General features: G+C 37.5%; 1 protein-coding gene across 1 annotated transcript in view; it reads right to left on the bottom strand.

Annotated features, from left to right (window-relative positions):
* PLCH1 (phospholipase C eta 1) overlaps nucleotides 1–26524 on the bottom strand; it is a 106768-nt gene that overhangs the window by 44209 nt on the left and 36035 nt on the right. The window contains exons 2-7 of the mRNA XM_063306531.1: nucleotides 18715–18861; nucleotides 17646–17889; nucleotides 14129–14258; nucleotides 11212–11382; nucleotides 6004–6097; nucleotides 1616–1819 (exon numbers count right to left, since the gene is read on the bottom strand). Of these exons, the coding sequence (XP_063162601.1) occupies nucleotides 1616–1819; nucleotides 6004–6097; nucleotides 11212–11382; nucleotides 14129–14258; nucleotides 17646–17889; nucleotides 18715–18861 (990 nt within the window). The remainder of the gene's footprint in view (nucleotides 1–1615; nucleotides 1820–6003; nucleotides 6098–11211; nucleotides 11383–14128; nucleotides 14259–17645; nucleotides 17890–18714; nucleotides 18862–26524) is intronic.

Below are 26524 nucleotides of genomic sequence, written 5' to 3'. Positions count from 1 at the left end.
AAAGAGGCAGAGGAACTAGAGATCAAATTGCCAACATTTGCTGGATCATGGAGAAAGCAATAGAGTTCCAGAAAAACATCTACTTCTGCTTCATTGACTACACTAAAGCCTTTGACTGTGTGGATCACAACAAACTGTGGCAAATTCTTAAAGAGATGGGAGTACCGGACTACCTTACCTGTCTCCTGAGAAACCTGTATGCAGGTCAGGAAGCAACAGCTAGAACTGGACATGGAACAACCGATTGGTTCAAAATTGGGAAAGGAATACAAGGCTGTATTTTGTCACCCTGCTTATTTAACTTATATGCAGAGTACTTTATGAGAAATGCCAGGCTGGATGAATCACAAGCCGGAATTAAGATTGCCAGGAGAAATATCAACAACCTCAGATATGCGGACGATATCACCCTAATGACAGAAAGTGAAGAGGAACTAAAGAGCCTCTTGATGAGGGTGAAAAAGAAGAGTGCAAAAGCTGGCTTGAAACTCAACATTAAAAAAACTAAGATCATGGCATCTGGTCCCATCACTTCCTGGCAAATAGAAGGGGAAGAAATGGAAGCAGTGACAGATTTTATTTTCTTGGGCTCCAAGATCACCGCAGATGGTGACTGCAGCCATGAAATTAAAAGACACTTGCTCCTTGGGAGGAAAGCTACGGCAAACCTAGACAGCATATTAAAAAGCACAGACATCGCCTTGCCAACAAAGGTCTGTATAATCAAAGCTATGGTTTTCCCAGTAGTGATGTATGGCTGTGAGAGTTGGACCATAAGGAAGGCTGAGTGCTGAAGAATTGATGCTTTTGAACTGTGGTGCTGGAGAAGAATCTTAAGTCCCTTGGACTGCAAGGAGGTCAAATCAGTCAATCCTACAGGAAATCAACCCTGACTGCTCATTGGAAGGACAGATACTGAAACTGAAGCTCAAATACTTTGGCCACCTAATGCAAAGAGAGGACTCACTGGAAAAGACCCTGATGCTAGGAAAGACTCAAGGCAAAAGGAGAAGGGGACAGCAGAGGAGGAGATGGTTAGATAGCATCATCGATGCAATGAACATGAATCTGAGTAAACTCCGGGAGACAGTGGAGGGCAGGAAGGCCTGGCGTGCTATGGTCCATGGGGTCACAAAGAGTCGGACACAACTTAACAGCTGAACAACAAATGTGTATGAAATATAAAATGACAGAAAGAATCAGTCTATTCTGCTCCTGCCTGTTTGTTTGTTTGTTTTGAATGTGACTTCATCTAGGAATGTGGCTTTAATTCAGTAAATTTGGTATTCTGTGTCACCAGCTTCTGTTTTGAAGTTGAAAAAGTTTTGAAAAAGACACAAATGTTCTTGCCTTCAGAGTCACCTTACAGTCTGATGAAATAAATAACATTTTCAAATATATATTTATACAAAAGTATAAATTACTAGTATTTGGCCATATTCTATGACATACTGTATACAATGTTTTGTATGCTATGAGAGCACACATAGGACAGAGTGGGTGGACATGTATGCAGACATATGGAATTCCTGTCTGGAGGCATTTACTCTTACATATTCAGTGTAATAGTGGAAACTCCACAGCAGTATACTACCAAACTAAATAAAGAATACACCTTCAAGACATCGGCAGCCATCTTGTAAGACTCGGGCATACATCTCTACTTTAGACTGAGACAGAAGCTGGTCTCCAGTTAGATATGTGTTGTGGGAAGAAGCAATAAAATAGTTGCAGAGAGGTTGATCCATATCCTGATGTACCTCGCTGTGCAGTGGATTGAACACATCACAGGCCGGACTGCACATAAAATTGGTAAAGCCTGTAAAATGAGAGAAAATAGCAAAATACGGTAAAGTTATACTGTATATTAAGCACACAAATTTAGGCCTTTCATGAAGAAGTTACAATGTAAAATAGAAACTGTATTCAAACTTCATCACTCAGAAACCCAGTTTTCCCTGTCTTTCTAGCATTCCCCAAAATGGTTACCATTGAGACAACACATAATCTGTTCTAATGCTTCATACATTTTTATGAATAATCATAGGTTACTAATCAGTTCCATTCCATCACTAAACAGAAACTGAGATTTTAGATATGCATCCAAATTCATCCAAAGCTGAACTAAATTTGAGCAACTCAACTGAGACCAAAGCACATTCGCCACTGAAATACTTCCTTTGTCTTATCTATGGCCTGTTCAGACCTGAATTTTTCAAGGCAAAAGCTATAGCTATTTTAGAATTAGGATTTATTTGACAGCATTTCAAGGATTCAGAAAACAGAAGAATTGGTCCAAGAGTCATACATTCTGACCATTCATTTGATACTCATGTTGGTTGTTCCATTCTAAAAGCAGGCAATATTTTGATCCAATGCAGGCAAAAATGCTTCCGGTCCAGAGAGGGCATGCTCTCTGTACCTGTTGGTGGTTCCTTAAAAGGGATATGCCTTTTTCTGGGCTCACACTGTAGCCGGGCAGGCTCAGAAACATAACACATTTGAATTAAGCAGCCACTGAGGTGGTGACAGGGTGGTATTACATGGCTGCACCATCACCAACATGGTAACACCTCCTGTAATCAAATCCATCTCTTCCGGAGCCCACATGGCTTCCATGCAAGCTCAAAAAATGGCACAGTTCCTTTCAGGAGCAGCTGACAGATATAGAAAGGGACCCCACTTCCGATCTGAATACTATTCACTTGTGTTTTATTCCCATTCACGTCCCATTCATTTCAGCAAAGTGGGACAGCCCTCCATGCACAAAGAGTCACATGATGAAATTCCCCCTTCAATTGCAAGGATTAATGAAGCTCTTGGAAGAAATAAATTTTAAGTAGACATTTCAAACCAAGAGATATAAATACATTTCTTTCCCCAAATTTCCTTGTCCCTTAACACCAGAATTTAACCTGGCTCATCATGAACACAGTAATGTCACACAGATGGCAGACAAAACTGACTTAAAACAACAACAACAACAGCAACAAAAGACTGGGCAGGTTAAAAAAATGTTTCCCAGTTCAAACCAAGAAGGGTATATAGAAATGACTCTAATCAAATGGAATCTTAACTTTTGGTCTTTTTTAATGGAAAGTAAGAAGGATACAAGCAGAGAGATTCAAGCAGAGCAAGAAAAGAAAAGTTCAGTAAGGCTACAGAGGTCCCAGAATGCTTAAGCTTGTTTATTAACCTTGTTTTCAGACTCTGTTTTCTCCAAGATACCAGAAAGGATAGCTGTGACAAAAAAAAAAAAAAGCCTCACAGAGACCCTGGAGAGCTTTGCTTTGTCAGTTTTGATGTGCAGATTCAGGCAAGATGGCCCACACTGTCTAATTCCATCCATCCATCTATCCATCCATATATTTTATTCATTCATTCATTCATTCCACAGAAACAGGTCATCATCCTTACTATGATAATTTACTCAACTACCTTCCTTAAAATTAATTTTCATCTTTTATCTAGGAGTTTAAGAAACTTGGTTGACTGCTTCTAATGCTGCTTTAAACAATTTTGAGCTATAATTCTCATCTTTACCACAAGAACAAAGTGAAATCCACTAATGAGATCTTTAAAGGGACTGAGTCTAGATACTACCCAAACAGTCAATCTACACTATTTCACCTATAATAATCAAGGTTTTTGAATCAGGAAGTTAAAGTGTATGCAGCGCCTACTTAGCCAAGCAATTTTCCAGCCAGGTGACAGGCACACCCATGAAAATGCACTTTTGTTTATGCTTGGCCTTTAGCAGAATTGGATTAATAGAGAATTAAATAATTATCATAAACATAGTGTTCAAAAGGCAATATCCCCCAGGGTCAGCTACACAGAGGGGAAGAAGTGGGATAGAATGTGCATCATGATGTAAATCTGTGACCTGCATTCTTATGCCAGATGCAGTGATGCAAGTAGGAAAGAATAGGATTTGTGTCATGTCATCATTTCTGTATCTTTGTGACTTGCTGCAGGCACTGCTGGTCAGCCTAAGGTATTTTGATGCTACCAGCATTCCCTCTATCTCCCAAGCACATACCTCAAAGCACACAATATTCTAGCCTGGGTTAATTTTTTGGATTACAGTGTAACTAATAATTTGTGTAATTCACAAAATACATTGCCTTATGATCAAGCACTGTGATTTCCTCATATAATTCAGAAAAGTAGCTGTCCTGATTCTGCAAGGAACAATTATCTTGGATCATCCTCCTCTCTTCAAGAAAATGTTTCCTGAGAAATGTTTCAGTCTGCTTCTCTAAAGGCTCAATTGGTGCAAGTTCACTGCTCAACAGGTTTACACTCAAGACTACCTCCTATTCTTAGTCTAGAATATTTTTCTATTTTAGGATCAATACTACAGCTCCAAATGTGGGGAAAAATACTTCTGATGTGTGGTAAATCCATATGCCAGCCTATCAATTTAAATCCTTTGGGAAGTTGAACTTGAGGCAGGGTCTTTTCAAGACACAGGTAATAACATGCTTATACTCCAGATTTCCAGCCCTAATCTGAACAATTGTCAAAGTAGTTTCTGCAACTTATTGGAGCCACTTTTCCTTTTCTAGATTCATCAAGGCCATATTCCCTGTATAATTCCTAAGCATATTCACTAAATAATGTGCGAATAACTATCATTACTGTTACTGGCCATTTATTTAACAAGGTGAAATTATATACTGCAACATCTGTAATTTGTAGTGCGCTTTTCAGCTTTCAGTGTAAAATAACCTTTATAGCACTTGGATGTTATAATTCCCATTTAACAGCTAGGAAGTGGAAGGTGACAGAAAATGACTTTTGCAAGGATATAAATAATGAGCTCAAGACACAACCTTAACTTGAACTGATACTTCTTGTTGTTTATTCATTCAGTCGCTTCCGACTCTTCATGACTTCATGGACCAGCCCATGCCAGAGCTTCCTGCTGGTCATCAACACCCCCAGCTCCCCCAGGGACGAGTCCGTCACCTCTAGAATATCATCTATCCATCTTGCCCTTGGCCGGCTCCTCTTCCTTTTGCCTTCCACTTTCCCTAGCATCAGCATCTTCTCCAGGGTGTCCTGACTTCTCATTATGTGGCCAAAGTATTTCAGTTTTGCCTTTAATATCATTCCCTCAAGTGAGCAGTCTGGCTTTATTTCCTGGAGGATGGACTGGCTTGATCTTCTTGCAGTTCAAGGCACTCTCAGAATTTTCCTCCGACATCACAGTTCAAAAGCATCGATCTTCCTTCTCTCAGCCTTCCTTATGGTCCAGCTCTCGCAGCCATATGTTACTACGGGGAACACCATTGCTTTAACTATGCGGACCTTTGTTGTCAGTGTGATGTCTCTGCTCTTAACTATTTTATCGAGATTTGTCATTGCTCTTCTCCCAAGGATTAAGCGTCTTCTGATTTCCTGACTGCAGTCAGCATCCGCAGTAATCTTTGCACCTAGAGAACTGATACTATACAAACCCTGTTTTTACCATCTGACAGACACTGGCACTGTTCAAACTTCTTTTAATGTTAATTTTGAAATGGAGAAAATTAATTATAATCTTTTTTGTTCCTCTTAAATACTTCAACCAGTAGTCACATTGTTTTCTCTCCTTGGTTCTAATTAAATCTAAAATATCATTCTAGAGAATAAGACTGGAAATGAATTTCAACAACAATGCTTTTGTGAGAAACAAACTTTCTCACAACAGCATAACATTCTGCATTATTAATATTCTCATTTATGTTTTCTACCATTAATTAAAATGCTAATTGACTGTTCTCACATTTACATATTGACATACTAAACTAACCTTTCCCAAGGCAGCACCCTTCATATGTTTTGGGACTACAACCTCAGTAGTCACCCACTAGCATGGACAAGCTTGCTCAGCATGATGGGAGCGGAAATCCAACTGATCCAGAGAATGTCAGCTATGATGAAGAAGGAGCTGCTAAAATATTTACAGTGATGTAAAATGGCACCCAAAGAAACTGAAATGCTAAAATATATTACCTTCTATGCCCAGAACATTCTGATTCTTGTTTTCTTCTGAAACCTCGAATTTTCTTATGATGTCTAAGCAATACTCTGCTGTCACATTATTCATCTGCACCAAAGACAAAATGGATACAATTTTTTTCCTTAGAGAATGTGACCAACATGGCAAAGTTTAATTCAGGTCCAACCTCTTGTTTAAAATCCCATGGTCGTATTTGGTGTGCAGTCAACTATGACTACAACTGTCAGAATTTTTTCACTGACCTTTTAGTGAGTTGTGTATGTTAGAACTTGTTTTTGTTTGTTTCTGTAAACATCACAACTATCTTTTAAACACTACAGATAAACAGTGATCACAACTAAAACTATGCATCTCTCTGGTCCAAATCATACTTCTTTCCACAGGATTTATGGTAGGAAAAAACCTACAAGCAAAAAATAAAATTTCAGTCTGCAACAGATGTTACCACACGCATATATTATAGCAAGGGGAAGAACTACGTAGCTTGTCGCGCACAGTATAGACATGATCAGTTTTCCATAGACATTTTTTCACTGAAATCTATGGAAAAACCAAAGAACTTGTCTTCAACCTTCCATCTTCCTTTAATGCTTCATAGGTCCTCCTCCTCCTGATCCCTCCCCCTCAACATTTTAGGATTCAGCTTTTTAACACACAGCTTAGCTGTGATATGCTGCACTTCACAGCTATCAGAACGTGCAGTGCATGATTGTACTTTTCAACAGAGAATAAAAATGCTCTCTGAAATGCGCCACTTGATAAGTACATGCACTGTACTGAGACCAATAGTGAAAACGTAACTCGGGATTTCATAGGTTTACTACTCGATTATGAAATCATACAGTCAACTTTATTCACCAAAGTAATCTTACATCCAAACTATGCAGATACAAAGATGGGTTTAATAATGCAATGATTCATTGCATACTTTGATAAACAGGTGGACACTCAAATAAAGAAGGTAATTTTAGTGTGTTTACAAAAATTTATTCAATTAATTCTACTGACAGCAATAGAAAGTCAGATGTAAATTGAACATTCTCCTGTGGAAATCAGAGAAACCCAAATGTTACTCGCTAGAAGATAACTAATATTAGAGCCATTTCTCTAGACGCAATTGTCCCAGCTTAGTGACACTGTGCTTATCACTTTTTGTCTCACCTCATAAGATTAATATCAATTACTCCTTTCTTTTATTAAAAGTTTTAACCACAATAGTCAAAGATAATACTAACTAAAAAGAAAAAAGACAAATTGAGAGAATAAAAGGTGCAAGAAAGAAAACAAGAAAAAGAGAAAAAGAAAAGAACTAAGAAAGCAACTTCCCGCCTTCATCACACACTGATAGTGCAATCACTGTGAAATAATGTTAGCACTACATAGATATTAAAGTTAAACCCTCTTAGATGAGCTGGCAAAATGTGAGACACCCAAGAATAAAATAAAATTCTTTATCAGTTTTATTCATGACAAAAAGTGCAAAACACTCAAGATTTCTGGAAGGTTTAGAATTATCCATGTAGAGACAAAAGTTATGAAGTTATGATATGACTGAACTGGGAATCTTTACAAAGAATATTATTTAAGCCCAGCAGTCATGCCAACTCTCAGAATTATCTATTAATTCATTCAGTTTATAAGCCACATTATAACTGTGGCTCCTTGGGCAGTATACAGAATAAAACAAATCAAAATTAAAATTTAGAATTGAAATAAAATGCAATAAAAAAGTGAATGGGGAAAAAAAAACATCTAGGAGCAAATAGCAAGGAGAGCCTAATTCCCTCTAATCCCCTATCCAAGATTTCAGTTCCCTCAATCCTCATCTACAATTAAGTCATGGATGAGGAGATTTCATTATGAACCTATCTAGCATTTAGTTCCAGGACCATCAAACCACAGTAAAATGGTGAGGCACCTCGAGACTAGTGACTGACTGAATGAGAGACCAAGAAATAACCACCAAATAAAAGTTCTTTTCATCTAACAGGTCAATTTAGGTCAATTCCTAAATATAATTCTCCCATTTCCCATAGCTATTACAAGTTTTTCTTAGGTTTTCCCAGATGATTTGGGAAACACTGAAATTGAGTTTTATGAATGAATGAATAAATAAGGAAATAAATAAATATAGATGCCCTATGCATTGTGCAAAATAGACAACACCTGTGCAAAATATGCCTCAAATTTATTATTCTCTAATAATTTTCAGAAGACCCAAAGAGTTAAAGTGAGGTTGCTGCGGATCAGTGTACGTCCCCCCACCACCACCACCACCAAAAGTGGTATTACTGCAGTGGAAAGTTGAAGATGAAAGAAGGATCACATTCTGCTTGACAAACTCTGGGAGTAAATTTAGCAATATGAGAAAAGAAAATGACTGTATTCTTCTGATTCCTGATTTGAAACTTTGTGTTAATGAATTCTATAATCATTCACTAAAATATCATTTCTATTATTCATAAATTCAATGAAAAGTACAGAATAGGAAACTCAGTTTCAATTTGCAGCTTACTACGTTTTTAAAAATAACTTTAAGTGAAGACATATTTTGGCATCACTGAAAATGTTAGAAATAGAAATCTTCACCAGTGAAAACAGATTATTTCAGCTTGAGTGAAGGGCTTCTGTTGAACTGTAATGTTATTCCTAGCAAACACCTGTGCAGAACTCAACAGATTTAATAACTCTTATTATTTCTCCATTCTTCATGAAATCAGCCTGACGGATAGGTTTGGTGTTGGGCTAGATAGTCTAATATACTCAAAACATATATCTTTGTTCTCTGAAAGGAGTTTTCTAGTCTGAGTTCAATTCATTTTCCAAGCCAATCTGAGAAGCTTGTTTAAGGAATGGTGATTTCCTAGGGAATTGGAGGTAACAACTCTTTCCTCCTTCCCCTCAATCATTTCATGAATGAGGATCTATATTTATCCTTCCTAGTTTGCCTGAAATCCTAGAAATGATGCCATCCTATTACAGAGCAAAATAAGAATGATGGATTTTAGACTCCTGAATACATTGTGGAGTCTACTGTTCAGCACAAAATACAGAATTTATTTACAGTATTTCCAGCCTCAGTCTAATATCAACAGTGGAATTCTCTTTCACTGTTCATCCTGTGCATCTGTACTCCATGCACACTAAGTTCATGTCTTGTGACATAGTCACAGTATAGATTATGTTAGCTTGATCTGTGCTGACATGATAATGGGTGGATGGTGTTCACCAGCAAATGACTTCTAAGCACATGCAAAAAAAAAAAAGGCACCATTTCAACTATCTGAAAAACGAACAGATAGTTGCTTGTGGTTCTAAGCCACCAAAGTGTGATTGGCAATAACAGTAGAATCTAGAACACAGGCAAAAAAAATTAAGTACATCATCCAAACCTGAAGTTCATCTATACTGGCCTTATACAGTAACCTTTATAGGACTAACTTGTGCCAGTCAATAGGTACCACTGACTTCTGTTACTGAAGAGCTTAAGTTCACTGCCATTCCACGTGTCTCATATATATTTTTATTACTCATTTGAACTTCAAAGCTCAACTTGTCTCCTGAAAGGAAATCATAATGCTGAGCATGTTTGCAATCTTTTGAATGGACAGCAGGTGTTTCTTAAAGTCATCGATCCAGGGTGAAGTAATGGACACAATATAACTGTCTTGCACGAATATACTCGATAAGCCCTATGAATAGAGACAGGGATAGAGAAGCTGGGCATATTACAGCTGACAAATGCATTATGAATAACAGGTGACCAACAAAAGCTGACACACCAATGAAACAAAATGCCAATTATTTATAACAGGTGTCAATATATATATTGGCTTTGGCCTTGAGCTATACCCAAAGCCTATAATCTGTCTTACTGGACCCCTTCAAAATTGATAATATTTTAAAGCTTTTCTCCCTCCAAACTATGAAAATGAGACTAATGATATGATGGAAATGCAAAAAAGGAAGGAAGGAAGGAAGGAAGGAAGGAAGGAAGGAAGGAAGGAAGGAAGGAAGGAAGGAAGGAAGGAAGGGAGAAAAAAATCCAAACACATGTTGTTTCTTCTAAATCTGTATTATGAATCTAATACAGATTATCTTAACATAATGGGAAAATAAACTTCTCTCCATTTGCTTATTTACTAAATGTATAAAGTCCCTTATAAAGCAAAGGAGGCTGCAATTAAAAAGCAATACAATAAAACACTACCTACACATTAATAGATATCATAGAAGTGGCAGCCAAAGCCAATCAATCTAACAAACCCAGTGGGAGCCATAAATACACAACAAAGCAACTATAAACACTTTTTAAATGCTCAGATAAATTAAAAAAGGCATTCCCTGGTGCCAAAAAGCACTGAGACAAGGTGTGTTTTTCTGGCAAAGTATCCATATGCTGTGTCCAAGAACTGTCATTCTAGTCAACACCCACCCTAACTGCAGATGATAGAGGATCCAGAGCAAGGTCTCCAAGTGAAGTTATTGGACAGGTGGATATAGTACAATGAATATATGGCATCAGAGGGCCTGAAGCAGTAGTTGCTTTGGAAATCATATTCTGATTTTCATGAGTTATAGTTTGAGGAGATACTATAAACAGCTTGAGCTGCACTCCCAGCTCAACAGGAGCAGAAACTTCCTGTTCTTGGTAGGGACACGGTCACTGAGCATCAAACCTGGATTGCTTCTGCCATAAAACATTAGGAACTAATGCATTGGCTCATTCTGGGCAACGCATCACTGTGTGAGGCAATCAAATCTTAACTTTATGTTTAGAGACAGACAAACAGAAGAGATTTGCCAACATATTTGCCTGAATGGGAAGAAGGTGAGTTCCAGCAGGTAGAAGTTCTCTGGAAAGAAGTTCTCTTGAATTGTTTATACTCCCAGCCTCAAACAAAATCTTTCTATTTTGGAAATGTGTATTGATATGATAGTTACATAAGTGTATATAGAAAATGGAGAAATAAAATAGTCCCCAAAATAAATGAAATAAGACATGTACAGCTCTGATTCATAAACATTTTCTGCTCTCACTGTTCACAAGTATAGATGTCGATACTTTCAAGGATCCAAGTATTAGATAATTATTTTTTGATAAATGTTTTCAAGATAAAGCAACAGGGTACTTTTATGCAAAAAGAAAATGGGGACATTTTGTTACAAATTATGTTAATCATTTTTGTTTTGCTTCTTACCTTCTGTTCTACCTTCAAAAACTGAGCAAAATCTTCAACAGTGAGGTGGTCTTTCTTATCACTGTAGCTCAAAAGCAGCAAGTACAGGTCACGCCGCAGAGACATCATCTTGTAAAACACAGAAAACTCTTCGAAGTTTAAAGTTCCCTGGTTCTCATCTGTGTCAGCCTCCTGAGGAAAAACCATAACCAAGTATATGTGGTAGCTAGATACAGTATTAATGGAAGGAAAATATACTTGTGAAATCCCAAATTGCTTAATTTAGATTCACTAACTTTCCCCCAATCTGGAACTGTAATCCTCGGAATACCAGTTTTTGCCCACACTGCCTAGGAACTTGGAAAGTTGCATTCCAACCTCTCTGAGTTTGTTTTAACTGTGATTTGAGCTTCCTTTCAACACATACAATCGTCAAAAGACTTCATTTTTATGTCTATCGTATCAACACTCAGTTTCATCACTTCGTATCAGTCAGGTTCTGTGTTACAGTGTACCACTTCTCAGCACAGAAAACCGTAACTGAGCCCCTAACCCTAATCATAACTCTGCATGGCTCATCAAGTTAGAAACAACCTTGGTTTATAGTAAGATGTCCAGTTCAACCCATTACCTCAAAGCATCGCTCTTCACGATCTCTGCCATTCCTACTTTATAATCTGCCTTGGGAAACAGCCATTCCATGTGTCAACATATAATTTAATAGGGAAGAATGTTTCAGCGTTTCAGCTTAGTTGCATTAAACGTTTGCAAGGAAGCAGCACTTCTCAGCAGACCTAAGCAGTACAGCTACACCAGCACGAAATGAAGAGCAGAATGACTTAAAATATATATCATACTTTTTTTCTCTAAAACTCTATGATGAGGTGGAAAAGAATATTATTGGCCACAACTAAGAAGGCTCCCTCATTGGATATATTTTATATCGCATTTTTTTCTACATGAGACACTAAAAGTCATTGTGATTGATATGGCATAGAAACATGTTTAATGAAATAAAACAAACAAACAAACACATTTTAAGCCACCTTCCCAGTTTGAACTTCATTCATCTGTTCGGTCAAGTAATATTTAATCTGTTGTAGAGAGTTTGGGAGGAGGAAGAGGAAGAGATGACCAACCTTTAGATCTGGGATGACCAACCTCCAGTCCCACAACTGCATGTGCCTGGGGTGTGACTCCCACAGGCCACCCAAACCCTGCCAATTTTAATGTGATTGTGCATAGCATTGATTTTTATTTAAACTTAATTAAAACATTTGTTTCTGTTTACCACCCTTGGCACAACACACAAAAGTCAAGTGTATCTTTCAGCTGTTTCTATATGCTGGGCCCAAGCTTTGAAGATGAAAAGCATCAACACTTTGAAATGATTCCAGAAATGGATTGGCAGCTAGAGCAAATGCCAAAGTCCTGGAATCTTATGGTCATATCAGCAAGTGCAATTGGAGCTATCAGCTCTGTTTCAGATTGGCTAAAGCTTTTGAACTCTTTTCAAAGGTGGCACTATACAAAATGCATTGCATCAGTGCAGTTGGGAGACTACAAGAACATGGCTAGAAGATGCTTCACAATTCCTGTCCAAATAGGGCTGAAGCTTGTAAATCATTCTGAACTAATAAAAGATGCTTTAATATGCTGAAGTTAATTGTACATCCAGTGACTATGATGGATCTTAGTACGGCATACCAGAACGTCTTACATATGGTACATTCCCCATATAACAGATCAGACAACTTTCAACTGGGCAAGAATGCAGAAACTAACCATACTTCTGTCTTATCTGGACTCAGCTTCAATTTATTTGCTTTGAGTCAGTCCATTGCCCTGGTCTTTTGGGTCATCTAGAGTTTCAAATGAATGGCTTAAAAGGAGAGGCAAAGATTCATGTCATTAATACACGATGACACCTCACCCTTCATTTCCAGAGAAGCTACCCTCCTGGTCACATATAAATGTCAACACACTGGATGAATTTGAACTCTGTAGGACCCATAATGCAGTTGCCAAGAAACAGAGCCAAAATACCGCAGCATCTCTTTCAGGAGACAGGCATCCAATCATGAATGTGAAATTCTGATTTCACTTAAACTGATGGTTTCAAGCTGGAAATGACTGACCAGTTGGGATTATAATGAATAATCAAAGCTTACTCTGTGTGCAGCTATTCTGAAAAGGGTAAACTCCACCTTGGAAATCATCAGGAAGGGCATCAGTAAAATTACACTTCCAGTATCTTAATGCCTTTCCACAAATCTATTCTGCAACAAAATTTGGAATTTTGTGTACATTGTGATTAGCATCCCTCAAATTGTAAAAGCTGGAAAATGCATTAAAAAAGAAACCACGGTACAATGCTTAAGCATCTGGAGCAACACTCCTACAAAGAAACATTATGACACTTGAAAATTTAATTTAGGGGGGAAAGAAACTTTAGGAAACTTGAAAAAATGTATATAAGAATGCAGAGATAATATATGAGGGTTTTTTTCTTGTCCTCTCATAATCCCAGCATTTGAGGTGACCTAATGAAGCTCGATGCTTGCATAGGAGACCTTTCACCTTCACCAATGAAGTTGTTGGAAGGAGATTCATGAATAAAGATGTCACTTAACACAAGCTAGCAAAATTGGGACCATGATTAATCACTAGTCTCTTAATATGCTTAATAAATAAGTGTACAGTCTGCAATTATCTCAGTATTATAAATCCTTGAGGGTGAGCTACTGTGAGATATGTCACCAATCCAAGAAGAGCCAGATGCCAACATGACACACCTTGATAAGCCTTTCCCCATGGTCTTTCCTCCATGAACAATCAATTACATTGGACTAATTGTCCATTTATCTTAATTGATAACTTTAGATTTCTCTTTTGAGAGACTAATATTTTTATCTATAAATAGAGAAAGAAAACTCACCTGAAACATTTGTCTTACTTTTCTTCTGGGCAGGTTGACATTCAGTTTATGCATCAACTGGTGAATCTCTTCAATGTTCAGCAAACCATCACCATTCTTATCAGCTTCCTGAAAAGTCTGCTTCACCCAAGTGGAGATAAATTAAGGAAAGGGTAAACTGCCTATATCAAAATCTCTTGGATACATTTTTACGTTATTGAGAAAAGAGCAATAGTTTAAGGAAAGGTTATGCAAATCCAGTGCATAATTATAAGAACAGAGCATAGAAGGCAGAATTGTTTTTTAAAAGGGGAAAATATGCACAAATACACATGAATGGGAAACAAGGAGGGTATGAAGCCACTATTAGTGTTATTTTCCAATATTATGCAATGGAATATATGTATTACTAAACCAGTTCCCAACCGAGTATCCTACAAAAATTTTAAAATTACAGTTTTCAGAATTCCTACCCAGGATCTGGGAGGGTTGGGGAGAAGGCTGCATTGTTTTACTGAACAATGACTAAAACCAAAGTTAAATTAAAATCTACATATTGGTTGGACCTCTGCTTGTGGCAGTCCAGTTTTGGAAATAAGATGTCCATTATCTTAAGATAAACTTGAAATGATGCCCATTCAAAATAACCCCCTAGAGATACAATACTGTAGTTGATGATATAACACTAACAAGTCTATGTTCTATAGAGATACTACCTTTGTTATAATGGCCTCTTCAATTCATAAAAACTACCTTCCTAGATTAACACTCAAACCCCATCAAGAATCAACCACAGGTCCATAGAAGCTCCTCAGATCTGGATATTTGATTAGAAAGATATAATATAATGTGCTAGCTCATCACTGGTGTTTTCCCTTTGTGTCATATTAGATTAGCCGGCTAATTCTTAAATTCCATTTATTCATGCATACCGTTATCACCTTGCTTCATTTGTTGTTCTTTCTAAACTAAGAAGCTGCAGCCACTTTAGCTGTAACACAAGGAAGATACAGTACTTCAATCAGAAATAACAGTTTCCAGTGTCTTCTGAACAGAGCAGGTAGATTTCTTCCTGAGTGGCTGTGTTCACAGAAAATACTCAGCTGAAGTTCACAAAGCATAATTACTATGCTGACATAATATGTTGTACCAAAACAAATTACCACAACCAACCCTATTCCTTTTAGCCTAAGGACCACATATTAAATTCAGTGACATGTAAACAGATATTGGCCCAAGCAAAGGGATTTTTCATCCTCTTCAGTCCTTCTAGAGCAGACAGATGAGGGGCTACAAGGATGATACTTTTCTTAATTCCACTAATGGAAACAGTACTGTTAGTAGAACAACATTGCCACATTGAGTATTATGGCTCAACTTTATGCAACTGTTTCCCCCACCACCACCTTTTCACAATGCTGGAAGAAATCCTTTGGCTCCACTATTATCCAAATCTGAATTCCGCTCCCCTCACACAGAGCTTTTCTGTTCACAATAAAAGGAAGTTACACTGGGAATATCCCTATGACCAATGGGGATGTTCTTTCAATTGCAAATAAATGCACAGGGAATTATTCTGATCTGGACCATAAGATGGAGTCCTTAAACTTCCTCTCTCATACTATTGACCCAATTTAGCTTCTTCCCCTGTGCCAGTCATTTATATTAAAGAGCTCTCCATGGGCTAATTCTGTGACAAACATTGCATCTGGTTTGGTTCTTCTTCCACAATTTAATAACCCATTAATTCCAGTGAATTTTTCTTTAAGTTGGTCCCTGTTTATTTCTTGACACATGGGAACAGAGGCATCTTCCTTATGAATCCATACCCTTTAGTGACTTGCATTATGTTCTCACTCCAGCTGGAGCTGTTACACGGGTCATTCTTCCATGCAGCCATCCATCTGCCAGAACTAATCATGCAAACAAGGCTTGAAGAAATATTTCTATATAACCAAATGCATGGCAGCCATGTGAAGCCTCCAAAAGTCAGAAAGAAATATAGAAATTACGTAAGTAATTTATGGAGTAATTTGCCATAAAATGATGGCAAGTGTTTCTCTGCCTTATGATAACAAGAGCTGAAATTCAGAAATGAGAATATTTGGCATTTTTTCCTTTAGCTTGGCAACTTGGGACAAATCAAACCACTCCATGATCCAATATCCTCACAGGGGGGAAAAAAACCCAATGTGCTTTCCCAGAGTATAATCTTTTCAGAGTAAAATATCTTTGCTTCTAAATGTTGTACTTTAAAAGAGATTTGCCCTTAGTTTAGCATTTATGTGATTTTTAAATAAATAGGGTGCCCAAAGTTACCTTGTATTCCCTCTTTCTTTCTCTCTCATACATATAGTGCTTTGTCTCTGAGAGAAATTCTGATATTTGTAATCCTGGTTCCATGATTGCTACCCCTTTTTTCTAAAATCAATTGCGATTGTTGTTGTTTTTTCAAGTGTTTGGTTATTTGTGGAAATGGACAAATACATTGTAATATTTGAGGAAAATACAAAAACCTTAATGAATAATAACCTAACACACACTAACTGGCATTTTACTATCTATCTATCTATCTATCTATCTATCTATCTATCTATCTATCTATCTATCTAATTTATCCCCGCCCATCTCCTCCCGTCGGGAGGCCTCTGGGCGGTTACTCTCTTGTAAAGCCATCTGAGTAGATGCTACATAATGCCTAAAGATGTGATGTGATTAAAATACTAAGTCACTTCCGCTGAGGAGGACCTTGAGAAGAACTGGGTATTCACTATCTTCCCATGTTTCTGTTTTATATTCTTGCCATGATTAACAGAAAATAGCAAAACAGAATCACCAAGATGATTGCCCTCACCCTGCATGCTGTGAAGGCAAATAAAGCCAGCCAAATAAATAAATAGAAATGATATGACAGGATAGGAATTACAGGTTTCCTCCAAAGGAGTCAATCAATACAAATTAAAAGACAGGTCATACTTTCATATGAATGCAGATTACCAGGCTCACCAGTTTAGGAACTCAATTGCTGCTTCTTTCTAAAGATTCATTAAAGCCTACATTTAATAACAAGCAAATGGTAGCCAGTTAGGACAATTGATCAGCACCTCTCTGTTATTCACTGAAGTACTCCATTTTTTTCAGGTTTCTGCTACAATCTAGGAAAAAAACCCTGACGGTTGCTTTATGAGCTGCATCATTTTTTAGGCTTACACAAAAACTTGAAAATAAATACATACATACTTGTTTAATATACAGCAGAAGAAGTGCTGTGCTCATGAAAGATCTAAAGCAATTCTTCCATATTATTTTTGAAGCATGTATACAGTAGTATTCCCTTGGGTGGGACCAATTATTGTAATTGGAGCCCATTTGGCTATGTTGTAATGGTTGATGGACTTGGAAGGGTTGGACCATGTTGTCACCCTACAAATGTCTATAATGAGAATTGCCATTGAAAGTAGACCCTGTATGTGCAATAAAGACAGATCAACCAGAATCACTATATTGAGTCCTAGAACAGAATGCTTTGAAAGGATATTGATCATGCGTTCTCTGTCTTTTAGCAAGAGAGTCCTCATCACTTATCCCAGCCATCAAATATTTCAGCCCAGTGATCCAGGTCCGTGCTTCCTCTGAGTTAGAAGTTATCAGATCCAGGGATTCCATATGGCTGCCATGGTAAATTGTAAAGCAGCAGCTTGGATCAAAGTTGCCCTCTGCATGGCGATGGAATATTTCCGATTGCCGGCCTTCAGTGACTTTGTAGATAGAATCGATTATGACTGTAAAAACAATAATAAAACTGCATGTTTTAGTTTATCGTATAGTTTATTGCAATATTCTGTTTTACATTAATAATTAATCCAGGAATTAATTTATCCATGTTAATGAATTAATACAAAAATGCACAACTTCTGTCAACCTAAGAACCATATGTGGCTTTTCATGTCATGTCAAGGGTTGCATTTCAAAAGTGGCCTTAAGCCTGAACTCATTCTTGTCCCACAAAATCCAGTAACTCCCAAAAATGCAAAAAAAAAAAAAAAAAAGGGAAATGAAATATTTGACCTCACCATGTAGGAGGTCTGCACTTTTTGTACCCTAAATTTTTTAAAAACAACATCTATGGAAGAAACAAGCTGTAAAAAATTGTAGCAGGAATTATAGAAGACTTCTTATTAAATAACTCCAGAGACATAAGAGCTAACAGGGGACACGTACCCATACACAAAAGGAACTCTGCGTTATTCACCAAAACTATGTAAAAAAAATGTGTAAAGCATGACTCCCTTTGACATACAGATGAAAATATAGAATGTGTTTTACATTATGATCTCATGTACATCTTATGTGTTCACTTTCTTAACCTATGAATAAAGAATCAGAACAGGACTGGGGATCAAGTGTTGCCTTTCCTGTGCCTGCCAGTCTTAATTTAATATTGGCACCAAGTTTAATCATGATTATTCCTTGTGACAGACTTATGCTCAGGGGAAGAACTGACAGCCATTTTTAATAAGCTTGTAAGATTACACATGAACCTGGAAATTAAAAGCAAAGAACATCAAAAGATCTACAAACTAAGTAATATCTTCAAAGGAACTTACTTTTTGCTTTTTCACTTTTCCTGGATGGCCTCCATCTGATGCACGTCCTATGCTCATCAAGATAAAAAAGACGCACTAGACCTTTGGCTCCATTCTTCAATTTAATCATCTGAGTCCCAGACTGCATTACACTCATACATCTTTCAACTAAAGAATGAAGAATTGCAACAATTTTAACTAGCACCCTAATTTATTCTGCTGGATAATTACTGCAATAATTATCTATAAAATAGCTACAACATAAATCTTTTAATCTTTACCTTACATTAAAAAATAGGCAAATAATTATAAACACATGTAATGCTGGAATTACTAGATTTTTGTGGATCTTTTTTAACTGAGCATAAAAGACAAGACAGTTTATAAGCAACTTTTTTTTCTAATACATAACTTTTATTCTCATAAGCATCTGATCACCATACAAATATTACATTTTCCCTGTACTTCAAGATCAGTGGGGAAGAAGAATCTGGAAAGAAACCCCACAGTGCATCATTTTCAGTTCGCAAGTGAAATTGGCACACACACACATGAAGAGTACATGAACATACATGAAACCCAAGAGAAGAGTGGAGTCATTCTTTCCCTTGCTTCTTTCTGTGTAGTTCTATGTAGTTCAATCTCTCTCATTGCTTAGTTTCTTTTGACCCATTTTCCATGGTTCCACTGATCAATGATTTTATCAGAACTGGGCCGAATTCTTTCATGCCTTCTTGTATGGTAAGCTATAGACTACAGTCAGTTACATTCCCAGGAGGTCAGCACCATCATGGGCATTTAAATAAAGCCTTAAAGTTTTCAAATGACCAAAAACATATACTAAAACACACAGGAGTTCCACAGTTTCATTGCTGAGATTTTGTAAGATCTTATGAGAGAACACTGATAGCCCATAAAAGAAATCATCAGTGTCATTCAGAATTTCTCTTTGATTCACTCAAAGTCTTGCTAACAGTAGAGAAGCTTATTCATACATCCTTTCATTGGCAAATTAGGATACATATCCATAAATATGTATACAGTAGTATACAGACTGCAAGAAGATCAAACCAGTCCATCCTCCAGGAAATAAAGCCAGACTGCTCACTTGAGGGAATGATATTAAAGGCAAAACTGAAATACTTTGGCCACATAATGAGAAGACAGGACACCCTGGAGAAGATGCTGATGCTAGGGAGAGTGGAGGGCAAAAGGAAGAGGGGCCGACCAAGGGCAAGGTGGATGGATGATATTCTAGAGGTGACGGACTCGTCCCTGGGGGAGCTGGGGGTGTTGACGACCGACAGGAAGCTCTGGCGTGGGCTGGTCCATGAAGTCACAAAGAGTCAGAAGCGACTAAATGAATAAACAACAAATCCACAAATATAAATAAACCAAAGACTATAACAGGATACAGGAGAGAAACAAATCAAATCATGAGGAGGAATTCAGAAGCAGAAAGGGAAAAAAATAAATACATTCAGTGATAAACTCAGTGGTGTATTGATCAGATGGGTTTGCTTTACTTTTGGGTTCAAACAACAGCTTGGAATTATGTATCACTGTTGGTCAGTGATGCTAAGGGTCAAGAATATAACAAGGAATGTACCGTCTTGGACTATACTATCCTAATGAATAAATAACCTGAGACAAAGAGATCAACTGGTACTATCAATTAATATTTCAGAGACTGACATAGCATTTAATATTTTTATTGTTGTTGTTGTTAGCAATATTTATAAACCATCCAATTCCAACATTCTCTGCACACTCATGAGGACATAAAATGTGTATATTTGTACCTACAAAAATAGCCTCTGAATAAGTATATAAATTCTGCAAAACAACACTTATTCAAAGCAATACAGTGCAGAGACTACATATATGAGCTATAAAGCTCAGCATATGGACATATATAACATATATGCATTTTATATCAAGCACCTTTATATTTTAATCACTAACCCAACATTACACAAGCACACAAATTATGCATACTTTCAAACAGCACTAACATGTACTAACATATAGAGAGCTGCCAGATTCCAGAAGACACTGTCTGTAGGTTGAGTCATGGCAACTGGATTTCTTTCATTTTGGTTGAAATGTTCACCAAAGGAGTGACTTATCTTCAAGTAAACATACAATATATAAGATTGGGTTCTTAAGTTTCTTTATGTATGACTGTATAAACCCTTTGAAAAACATGCTTTGCAACAATTTTTCACAGCTGAGTGGCTGTGCGTGAACTCACACGCAGAGACAGCCAGAAGTGTTCCTCAAGCAACTGCATGACATGATTTGAATAGCGGTGGTTTGTACACATTGCTGCATGTCACAAAGAACTTTATTCAAAGTCTCTCCATAGCCCTTGCCATCAGAAAAGATTTTGTACAGTACTTAAATTTCACTGTCTAAACACAAATCACATAAAAGTAACTGCAATAAAACACTATTTGCCATTTAAATGATATCAGTTTGACAGCATACCTGAGTTAATCAAAAAAGCATTTCAAATAATTTCTTAAAAACAAAACCGATCCGAATGCCAGCAACACCAGCAGAAATATCTAGTTCAGAATCAATGTTGCAGCCCTTATTCCCAAATGTCACCCCACTCCCCCAAGGCATTTTGGGGATCTCTGTTCAGAAGCCAAGACCTTCAGACTGAAACTCTAAAAAAGATACCAACCCATTTGGGTCAAGCAGCATCCTTGTGAAGTTGCTACACTTCCCACTACATGATACATCTCCGACGCTAGAATGGAAGCCATCAGAGGAAGGGCAGTCCAGATGATGCTTGAAAGCTTTGCGAGAGGCAGACAATCTTTATCCCACCTGATAAGCAGTGCTTTAGTACAGAGAAAATCAAAAGCTGTTGGACTGGGATTGCTAAGCTGCAAGCCTGAGCAGTAGGACACACATGGCATATTTTCAAAAAGCACCCTAATCTGTGCTAATGCCATCTTTCATTTGTCATTTATCCCTATGTAAAACAAAGTCTTTAACCTGCCATTGCCTTGGTAAGGCACTTGGTATTATGAATTTCATAGACCATTTCCAGCATAAAGCTTGCTTTTAAGCAGTTTATGCTTCTCTCTGAATCATGCCTAGCCTGAAGCATTTAAAAATAGGCACACTTGCATTTTATTTAAGTGTACCAGGGAGACAGTGTACTAATAATGATCCCCTCAAAGATGAGCTCCATGCAGTTTGACGAAGATTCAAAAAGTACACAAACCCAGAAAATTCATTTTCAAACACAGTATTTTTAAAGTACAATCCTACCATGTCTCAACAGATGTTATCTACAGCGCCATTCCCACCCCAGATACTACTACTGTATGTGTATTTTCCAGAATCATTTCTAGATCCAGTTATGTATATTCATTACTCTTACAATAAGTAGGTTGACTTCAGTGTGGTACTACTGTACTGTGTTTCTGAAAGCATCCAAGGTTGAATCTGGAGCAAACATAGCCTGTGATTGTATGTGCCCATGAGCAATTTAGTAAATTCAGAAGCTGCACTTTGAGATAGAGATAGAGATGACAGAGATAGGGATAAAGAGACCTTCAAAGTTGTTTTCCTTAAATGCTAGACAGCTATGTTTATAGGTTGAACCTGACACTATGTGGTTACAGAAGACAGACCAATTAATATAGTCATCTTCAGATGTCTTATTTTAAAAAAATAATTTATATTAAACAAGTTTTTTACAAAGTAAAAACAATGCAAATTTAAAGAAAAAAGAAAGAAAAGAAAAAAGTGAAAGTAAATAGGAAAGAAATGAAAGAAAAAAATAAAAAGAAAGAGAAAAAGAAAAGAGTTATAAAGGAGTGGCTTCGATCTTCTTTACAGCAGTTATAAATGCATTTATATTTTATACTCTCTAAGGTTACATCAGGGACACGGTGGCGCTGCGGGTTAAACCGTGGAGCTGCTGAGCTTGCCGATCGGAAGGTCGGCGGTTCGAATGCGTGTGACAGGGTGAGCTCCTGTTGTTAGTCCCAGCTCCTGCCAATCTAGCAGTTCGAAAACATGCAAATGTGAGTAGATTAATAGGTACCGCTTCGGTGGACAGGTAACAGCATTCCGTTTAGTCATGCCGGCCACATGACCACGGATGTGTCTACAGACAAACGCCGGCTCTTCGGCTTTGAAATGGAGATTAGCACTGCCCCCTAGAGTCGGACACTACTGGACTTAATGTCAAGGGAAACCTTTACCTTTACCTAAGGTTACATCATGGCTCCCTTCTTTCCATATTCTACGTTTTCTAATCATCAAACCCATAAATCACAAGTTCATTTTTTTCTGTTTTCAACAAAAAGTCCAGAAAGGGTTTCCAGTCACTAACAAATGTAGTTATTGTCTTCTTCCTAATCAAACAAGTCAATTTTGCCATCTCTGGAAATTCTGTCATCTTCACCAAACCTTCTCCATTGTGGGTATTTCAGAGCCTTTCCATCTTTCTGCATATAATGATCTCGCTGCCGTTACCATGTACAAAAACAATCGTCCAGAAGTCTTTTCTAGTTGTCTGTCCATTAGTTCCAGAAAGAAAAGTTCTGGTTTCAGCTGAATATTAATTTTCTTTCCAGATACCTTTTATATCCGCTTGGATTCCAAAAGGCACTTTGGGAGTTTTCCAGCGATAGAGCGGGCAATTTGTCCATGAGCCTAGTTAGGTTCTGCAATATGGAGGTTGTAAGAGCCAGCTTGGTGTAGTGGTTAAGGCCACCAGGCTAGAAACTGGGAGACTGTGAGTTCTAGTCCTGCCTTATGCTCCTATGGCATCAATGGAAAACCATTCAACAGCCTTGTATAAGGTGACACACATCTTTTTGGGCCAGGGCAGGTCAGCAGATCTTCCTTTGGAATGGTGTGAGGAGTTTGCAAGGGACTTTACACTGTACTACAATGACAGTATCAGAGCAGATAACTGGGAAAACATCTTGTGAGTTCATCTGCCAGTTTTGTTTACTCTGAGGATTTGGACAGGATCCTTTTTTTAAAAAAAATAATTTTTATTGAAAGTTTTAATAACAGTGGTAAAAGAAAAGACAAACTAAACTCAGAAAGAAGGGAAAGAAAAGAAAAATGAGAATAAAAGCTGTACATGGGAAAAAGAAAGAAAAAGAATAAGAGAAAGAAAAAAGAAATATTTAAAGAAGTAGCTTCCAATCTTCATCAAAAGTGCAAACTTAATAATTCATCACCCCCTATAACATTACATGCAAGTATCTCTTCTTCCATAACCCATCCCTTCTCCATACACAAATCCATAAATCATTAACATTTCAGTCCTAGTGTCAGCAAAAAGTCCATAAAGGGATCCCAGATTTATACAAACATGTCTTATTTTAACCTTGATGAAACAAACTTTGTACTCCTTCTTTTTGCTTCTAACAATCTTAATCTTTAGTTCATTCAGATGCTGTCATAGGATTTGATCTATTTGATCTCTCTTCATTTTTCTTTTTGCCATCTCCAAGTTTTCTTCAGGGCTTTAACCAACTTTTTTTTTTTTTAGTCCAGTAAAAAGTAGTAACATATGGCTGCGAGAGCTGGAAGGCTGAGAGAAGGAAGATAGATGCTTTGGAACTGTGGTGTTGGAGGAAAATTCTGAGAGTGCCTTGGACTGCAAGAAGATCAAACCAGTCCATACTCCAGGAAATAAAGCCAGTCTGCTCACTTGAGGGAATGATATTAAAGGCAAAACTGAAATACTTTGGTCACATAATGAGAAGACAGGACACCCTGGAGAAGATGCTGATGCTAGGGAGAGTGGAGGGCAAAAGGAAGAGGGGCCGACCAAGGGCAAGGTGGATGGATGATATTCTAGAGGTGACAGACTCGTCCCTGGGGGAGCTGGGGATGTTGACGACTGACAGGAAGCTCTGGCGTGGGCTGGTCCATGAAGTCACGAAGAGTCGGAAGCGACTAAACGAATAAACAACAACAAAAAGTCCTTATCCAGATCAATTTCTTGGCTTGTCATTTCTTTTTCCACTTTAGTTGTTTTCTCTATCTTATAGTCCATAATTTTTTAATTCTCCAGTACTTCTGCAAATTCTTCATGCAGTTTCTGCATCAGGCAAAATTTCTTTCCCTCTCAGAAACAATTTCCCTTCCACCTTTCCCAAAGATTTAATTCCAAAACCAAGAAAATAAATATTGTCTTATTCTGAATTAGTCTCTATCATTCATGCAGGTTAATTCAAGAGTGCAAGGATTCTGAACTATTAAAGGCTTTTCTTGATTTATCCAACACAGAATTCTCACTTTTGTACAACCAAAAAAAGAGAAATGTATCTACTTGCCTAATTACAAGGTTCCATGCCGGCCACTAAATCAAGAATTAAATCAATTCAAATAAGGTCAGTTCTACCTCCCAATTATGCAGGCTCTGAGAGAATACTGTGTAAGCAGGAAATCCAGCCAGAATGCAGCAAGTTATTGGGGAGAGCTGCAGATCTTTGCATATATTATGTCCACATCCCCCCCCAACAGTTCATTATATAAATATGAAAATGTTGCCGTATATTCTAGAAACAAGAATCCTGTGTGTTTATAGTCAAGCTTTCGTCCTAGTAAACTACTTGATTCACTTACTTCAATACCCCTAAGCAAATTCAACTCATTGATTTATGCATTATTGTTAAAGTCTCTGCTGACAGTTGATAATTATACTTCAGCTTGTTATAACCTTGGATTAAGCTACTTCCATCTTTATATTTTCTGGTTCAAGTTATACTTCAGCACAGCAATGCAATTCTTCCCGTATCATTTTGGAATGGAATGGAAGATCAAGGAATAAAGAATGGAGTTACATTAGAAAGAAACACAAGTATCATTGCATCATCCAGTTTCTGATGCTTTTTAGTTTTTTCCCATCCTTTTGTTACTGCCATGAACTGACAAGTAAGCAAGTATGAACTGACATACAGTTCAACTGTTTCATCCATTGTGATACCTAGTCTTACAACTGTGGAAGTGTGACAATTTAATACATAAATATAACATTTAAAAGTCTATACTGTTGTGGCTGCATTCACAAGTAGGAGTCCATAGTTCTGGTGAAGATGGCATGCTGCACTCTGCTGAGTTTGGGGAATATTGTGTAGCCTTCTGAAAAATGCAATCCAAAGGAATAAATTATTCTGCAAGGTGACATGAATGGGTGGAACTGAGATGAGAGAGTACAGAAAAAGGGACTGTCTCATTAGGAGACTTGAGAATGAAGAGAGGGATGACTGGTGAGAAAAAGGACTGTTTCTTTTGAATATGTGGTTTAAGCATAAAACTATCCATACACATGTGGCAAAGGAATGAATATAACCTAAAAGCACGATTGATTTCATAGAAATCATGAAAGATTGAGAGAATTATGAAGGATACAAGGGTAATGAGATGTTCTGAAAAGGGAACAGACCACTGTTTAATGGTGTCAAGAGTACATCTTGGGGGTAGGGGGAAAAAAAGGTAAAAGAAACTAGGGTGAAAGTCGAACTAGAATGAAATTCTCCTCTTCTGAAGAGAAAAGATGGCTCCTGTATGAAAAAGTATTAGAAGGGACTTTTAATTCTGTCTGCATAATGTTGCTTACACCAAAAAGGAATAGAGATGGATATGTATCTATATATTAGGACTGAACTGTGCTTTCAATCTGAAGCCAGAAAAATGCTATGAAATGGGTGTGATGTCACACTTGTTGGCACCTCCTGAAAGAAGCTGAATCTTTTCCTGGGCTTGCATCTAAGGAACATACATATTTGAGGTAAGGAGGGGTTAGCAAAGCAGCCACACTCAGTACAATGCACGAAAT

This window comes from Candoia aspera, chromosome 6 (assembly GCF_035149785.1).
Source record: "Candoia aspera isolate rCanAsp1 chromosome 6, rCanAsp1.hap2, whole genome shotgun sequence".
Lineage (NCBI taxonomy): Eukaryota > Metazoa > Chordata > Lepidosauria > Squamata > Boidae > Candoia > Candoia aspera.
Note: the sequence above shows the minus strand (reverse complement) of the source record. Positions and strands in the feature narration are given on the sequence as shown.